Source organism: Pteropus vampyrus, unplaced genomic scaffold, assembly GCF_000151845.1.
Source record: "Pteropus vampyrus isolate Shadow unplaced genomic scaffold, Pvam_2.0 Scaffold115, whole genome shotgun sequence".
Taxonomy (NCBI): Eukaryota; Metazoa; Chordata; class Mammalia; order Chiroptera; family Pteropodidae; genus Pteropus; species Pteropus vampyrus.
Genome location: NW_011888896.1, coordinates 5,276,428 through 5,283,410, shown reverse-complemented (window position 1 = coordinate 5,283,410; position 6,983 = coordinate 5,276,428). Strand labels below are relative to the sequence as shown.

Genomic DNA, 6,983 nt, shown 5'->3' with positions numbered 1-6,983 from the left:
CTGGGCCAGATTGTGTAGAGCCTTAGAGGTCATTGTGAGGACTTTTTTCTGTGAGTGAAAAATGAGAAGCTATTGGAGGGTTTTGAGCAGAGAAATGACATGCGATTTATTTTTAAAGAATCACTCTAGCTGTCTGTCGAGACTTACTTTGGGAGGAGGGGGATGCAAAAGTGGAATCAGGGAAACCAGTTTGTATTGTAGTAGTCCAGTCAAAAGAAAACAATGATTCAGGCTAGGCTAATAGCATTGGAGTCAGTGAGAAGTGAAAGGAAGAGCCAAGAGGATTTCCTGATAGACAGGATATGAATGGGGAAGAGTCATGAAATTAAGAGAGGAGTCAAGGATGATGTCAAAGGCTGGAATTGTCACAACAAAACTGGGGACTACTGCAGGTGAATTTTTTGGTGGAGGAAGAGGAGAAATTTAGGTTTGGTCTTAATAAACTTGAGATATCTATTGGACATACAAATGGAGACATAGAGTTGGCAGTAATATATGTGAACCTTTAGTTGAAAGGGAAGTCGAAAATGTAAATGTAGCCTTCTTTGAAGCATGAGTCGTTACAAAGGGAGTGAATGTACAAATAGAAGAATAAAATGAAGGGCTGAGTTCTGGTGCCCCACTTACCAACACTAAGAGGTCTACGGGAAGAGAAATGAGGGACTAGTTGTTGAGGGCAAGAGGAGTCAAGAGAAGGATTTTGTAAGAGAGCAGTTATATGAGTGAGTCAATGAAAAGGGGAGAAGAGTGATGATATAGGAGAGAAGGGGAGAACTGCTAGAGTGATGTCCTTGAGTGGGTGAGGGAAGATGAGAAGGACTAGTTCTGGATAAGACGATGGATAATTTGATATAAGTACAGATGCTGGTGGGTGGGTAGACGTGGTGGCAGAAGTCTACGTTCTTTTCTAATTTTTTTTTTATTTGTTTCAGTGAAATAGGAAGCAGAGCCATCAGTTGACTATGAGTGTGGAGGTGGGAGGTGTTAGAAGTTTGAAGAGAGGAGGGTGTGAAATATTTAACCAGGAAAGTGGGAGAGTAAATGAAGTTGGAAAATGTAACAGTAAGATTTGTGGTGATGTATTTAAAAATGGGCCAATTAACATGGTTCTGTGTTTTCAACACAATTTCACCCTCAGAGGTACAAGCATGGAGCCGATGGAGAGTTTAATTTAACTAGGGCTGCAGTTTTGACAAACAAGTTGATAAAATAAGGAAGAGGCAAGAGAATGAGAATCTATACAAGGGGATAGTTATAATTATTGACTATGGAATTTAAATTGAGTAAGGAGGGAAGGTAAGTCCTTAAGGGAATAAGGGATAGTAGGAAGGTAGGAGGTTGGAGGTTTCTAGTGAGAATTTCAGTAGACCAAGTGATCTTGAAAGAGGTAGTAGTCAGTGTCATTCATGAAACTAAGAGTATTGATGAAGCACATAGAAGTCATAGGTAATGGTAAGGTCAAGGGCATGACAATGGGGAATGAGTGGCTGAGATAGAATGGAAAATAGTATCAGTGGAAGGGGTAAAGGAACTGAGAGGCCAGCTTGTTAGAAGAATCACCTGTGACATGTATCTTTAAATCACAGGGAGTCAGGTATAGATCTGGGAAGTGTGACATTGACTCAGGAGAGGGAGCGGTGGTTAGTAGAGAGCAACAATGAGGGTGTATATATGTATATGTGTAGATGCTACTGGCTACTTGATGAGCTAAAATATAATTAAAATTGGGAGATTTTAAAGGTGAATGGAAAGAGCAATGATCTGAAAGCAGCGAAATAGAACAAAGAGGACACCTACCCAAACTCCAGGCTCAGTCGTATAAGGGTTATAGGAGGAGAAACTGTCTTCTCTGAAAATTGCTGCTGAAGAGACCAGTGTTTTGGGGAGAGAGTCAGATTTTTGTAAAAGAAAGAATATTTGGATAGAGGAAATTTTTCTGGTAATGCTTTATGAATTAAGAGGAAATAGTGAAAGATTTTTAGGATAAGGAAGGGGTGAAAGGGGAGGAGAAAATGAAGTTGTGGATTTTGTGAGATTTTGTAAAATGGGGCTTGAAGTCACTTTGTGGTGATGGGAAGAAGAGAGTGGTGTGTGTGTGTACATATGCTTATTTATATATGCATACTTATTATATACAAATGTGACTGTGTGATTATAAGTTTAATTATTTTACTCTATTTTATCTTATTTTTTCTATTATTAAATTAGGTTTTTAATGTAAGAAATCTGTAGCATTATCTTTGCTTTCCTCAACAAATGGCTCTTCCTTTTGTCTGTCCTTCCCACTTTTTTTCTTTAACAAATGCACTTATCCTTTAACTTAGCAATGTCAGTTCTGAGAATCTATCCTATTCATATATTTGTACATATGTGAAATAACATACATACAGAGTTAATCCTTGTGACATTATCTATAATAGGCAAAGACAGAAAACAACTCCTGCTCAGCAGTGAGAGATGTTCACAAAAAGAATACCATGCAGTTGAAAAAAGTGAAATCAGAATATATTAAGTGAAAAACAAAATAGGAAACAAAACAGTGAATAGAGAAGGTTATTTTTTTGTGTAAGAGAATGGGAAATAATAATTATATATATTTGTATTTTCTTATATTTACATAAACAAAGGAAAAGAAATGACAATTAAAGTTACACATAGAAGTGAAGGGGAATGGTATGGAATGGGTGCAGACAGAGGTTGGAGTGAAACTTCCCAGTGTACACCTTTATATCATTTTGATTTTGATTTAAATGTACTGCTCATTCAAAAATAATACTGAAATATTTTAAAGATATCACCATTATCTTAATCAGTAAATCAGAATCTTCAGTCGTTTTATACTCTTTCTTCTCCTTAGCCCTTCTCTCAATCTATTTATTATCTCTCCTTCCCCTAATTTATGACCTTATTTTCCTGTCATGGCTAAACTTTAAAAAGTGTAGCATATAGTAACTGCTCCCCATTCTCATCAATTACTCATCTTTAGTACCTTGAAACCTGATTTTTGCCTCTTTCACACTACTCCCCTAGAAATCACCAAATCCGGTGTTTTGTTCTGAGTCTTCATCCTTTTTAACTTGTCTATAGCAGTGGGGACCCATGAAATCTTCGCTTGTCCTCTCCTATGTATCATCACCTTCTTAGCTATAACTAGGCCTCTTTGGTGCCTTTTTTTCTTCCTTTTAACAAGATGTGTATCCTATTGGTATACCCCCTGAAACAACTGGTACGATGCTGTGTTATGGTGGTTACCTAATAACTATTGGAAGAAAGAGAAGACAGAGTGTAGTGCGGTGACATTAGACATTTTTCATTATCACTGAAGTTCCCCTTTCTATAATTGGGTGGTTTTTCTTCATGCAATGATGACTACACATTTAGAAAAATCCTTCCTTTTTCTTATTTTTTGGAATGTGGAGAGAACAATATTGGAGAGACATATAAGGGTAAATTCAGAGTGCTAAAGGTACTGAGACCGATCTCTCTCCTTGATTTCTCTTCTGAGTGCCAGACCCATAAATACCAGCTGACTAGTGAACATTTATGCTGGGATGACCAGTGGATGCCTCAAACTCAACGTGTATAAAATAAATCTTACTCTTTTTCCTGTAAACCAGCTCAGCTAATTGTACTATCATCCACTCAACCGCTCAAGGCAGAAATCTGGAAGTTGTTCTGATCTCCTTCTTCTCTCATTTACCCCTCACAAATGATTAGACCAACTTCTGGTGATTTTATCTCTTAAATATTTCTCAGTATCATATTTTTCTTTATCTCTTAGTTCCTATTTTCTTAATTCAGACATTTATCCTCTTTTATTGCCCTATTGCAGTAGTCCTCTAATAGAGCTTTTAACTTTTAGATTCTTCAATTTCCAAATTGTCCTCCATAATACCGTTAGAGTGACCTTTCTAAAATATAAATTTGATCATATCTCCCACACACTTAAAATACTACAATGCTTCCTTATCATTTATATAATGCCCAAAGTCTATAAAGCCCCATACAATATCACTCCAACCTATCTTTCCAGTCCCTCTGCCCAATGCCCATCTCCCCTATGCTCTGAATGAACATAGCAACTACTTTACATTTCCACATTATGTTTTGATTTTTTAACCCCTTCCTGCCTTTGGAGAAGCTCTTTAACCAAATTGTAATGCCCTACATCAACCTCCTTCCCCATTTCTCATTCTTCATAGAGCTTTTAAACTTGCTTAGGAGCAGTAGTGTGTGATTCTAAATTGGGTTTATTCCCCACTAGCTGATCTAAGCCTTGGGCATAATGTTTTATCCTCGTAGCTGCCTCAACTACTTTTGTGTATATATTTCATATATACATAGATAAGAGTATATATTCATGAATCAATTGTAAAAATTATGAATATTTTTTAAATTTTGACTGTCATTCTAGCACACTAAAAATTCTTGATGTTATTCTGATATTCTAAAAAGATAGTCCCTGATTACAGGGAAGAAAAAGCAGAAGTAAGGAGAGATTACTATTTAATGCTGTTAATGATTTTTATCATCTAGTAATATTTTCAGAAGATTTGTAGAAAAACCAAAATAATGGGCTGATTTCCCTACCAGGGTACTGTTTGATGCTTCATCTCTCTAGTATTTCAAATTATTTAAATTAAATTACTTATATTATTGACAAAGGATCCTAGGAACCAGTGGTGTGCAGTATTCACTGAGAAAGTATATTTTTTAAAGATTTTATAGATGAAAGAATAACAGATTTAGAATCATAAATCCTGGTTTTCATTCTGGCTCTGCTGCAGTTGACTTTTGCTAAGTCGCATCACTCATCTGAGTTTCAGTTTTCTGTAAACTGAGGGAGTTGAATTTGTTTATTTTTAAAGTTCCCCCAGCTCTGAAATTTCAAGTCTCTATGTACAAATAGAAAGCAGGTGAACAAATCCTGGGAGAGATGAAACATTCTGGTTTTATCTGAAATCTATATACAGAGTGGTTACCTTGTCAATATTCAGAGGAAGCACATATCTCCTAACTTCAGGCTGGGGAGCCTTTCTGGCATTTTTTTTCACTTCTTCCCAGTTCTCACGTAAATTGGCTAAATATAAGTAATTATAAACAAATTCAAATCTGCAAAAATAAAAGTCAAATATGAGCACACACAATTACAAATTATTTTAGAGCGATGATTCAAGCCGTTTAAAAGCACAAGTGCCTGCCTGTTCTTTATTCCCCAACCTAGAAACTGCTAAGGATCCTGGTATATTAGAGCCATTTCCTCCTGTCTACCTGGATGAAAAAAAAAGAAGCCTGCTTCCTGGATATGTTTAAATAACAGCAACCTTTCATGCTTTCTGTTCTGCTTCTCCGTTACCATTCTGTCTGTGTCTTTAGCAGCTACTGTCTTTAGTAACTTGGCTATTTTGAAGAAAATATGCCTTTCTCCCAAACCAAGAGGTTTGTCAATGTTTGTCAAGTTCATGTGAAGTTGGGTTTAAGTTTGAGTTTAAGTTCACTTATCACGTCACTTATCTTTTCAGGTCTGGTTAATAGACCTGATCAGTTTATAATCATTAACTATGGTTTTGATGTTCAGTTGGTGAGTGTTTTCTGACTACCTAAACTCTACAGATTTCTCGATGGTATCTTAAGACTTACACATACTTCTTGCTTTTAAAAATGTAATTCAGGTTAAATATTGAGAGCAGCACCTCTGAAAAAGGCCCCTAATTTTCAGAAGCAACTGAAGATGTAACATTTATCCATTGTCTTTTCTTACCCTTTCCAGCAACAGAGATCCACAATCAGAAACTCATTGTCTTCGAAGGTATTGATGTGATGGAAAAGGTTAAAAGGAGAGGTCCTGTATTTATTATTGAGATACTTTCTTCTTTTTTTGTCAGCAACATGAAGCCAAACCTTAAAAATGAGAAAAATATTTTGATGCTTTTAAAAAGAAAAAAAGTGTGCATTATGAAACACATCTTCTTCAGGATCACAAACCTGACAAAATAAATGTAAGACTTACCCCCATGGTTTCATTGGACTCAAAACAATCCATGTAGTTGGCTCCCCAAAGACTCCATGAAGAAAGAAACTTGAACAGGTTAATTTTGACTGGTGTCTCCACAAAAACAATGTAGTTGGGAGTCAAACCAAAACTGTTTAAAAACACAAATGGCCTTGTGAATGAAAAGAGCTGATTCTCAAACCACAAAGATATGTGTATACACAAAGTATGCTCAGTTATATGAATCAACAGTGCCTACGTGAAATTAATTATGTTTAAATTTAAGTTTCTGTAAGAAAATGTGATCAAAATTGGTATCAAAGGTAGGCAAAGTAAATCATTAAAATTGAGTTTTCCTGAAGATTTATAGCAGGCCTTCAAAATTACCTATGGACGTAAGATGGCTTGAATCGGTCACTGCAGGGGAATTGTACAACAATCTCTGACTTGCTTATTGGATCTTCCTTATCTGAAACAAAGTGATTTTAAAGGGCTTTGGAAGAGCCTTTTTTTTTTTTTTTTAAAATACAAAGCACTTAGAACAGCTTATGCAAGCAAAGAAATACATTTTCAGATCGTGATTTTTTTCTGAGCTTATTTTTATTTCCTAGTCATTGACATTTCTTAGCAAATTTCATGTGAAGCTGCAATCACCCAGGAAAATCCAAATAGCAGCAGATTTGGAAAAGTGCACTCATGTAGGATTGTGGCAGGCAGAGTACAGTGGAGTCACATCTGCTAACTGGAGGTGGGTTAAAGTCAGGAGAGTAAGGCAAAACCTTAGTCTGCAAAAATGCTTTTTACAATCTCTTAAATGGCTTATAGAGTACAGTATACATGGGTTTGTGTCATTAGCCCTGCACAGTAATTCTTATGCACAGTTAAAGTTTATTTACTACTAAGTTAGTGGTCTTCGAAACCTTAGTGTGCATCAGAATCACATAAAGAGCTTCTCAAAATACTGATTGTTAGCCCACTCCAAGAATTACTC

General features: G+C 36.0%; 1 protein-coding gene across 1 annotated transcript in view; it reads right to left on the bottom strand.

Annotated features, from left to right (window-relative positions):
* RPE65 (RPE65, retinoid isomerohydrolase) overlaps positions 1 to 6,983 on the bottom strand; it is a 22,830-nt gene that overhangs the window by 4,574 nt on the left and 11,273 nt on the right. Inside the window, exon 10 of the mRNA XM_011365720.1 lies at positions 4,983 to 5,112. Within this exon, the coding sequence (XP_011364022.1) occupies positions 4,983 to 5,112 (130 nt within the window). The remainder of the gene's footprint in view (positions 1 to 4,982; positions 5,113 to 6,983) is intronic.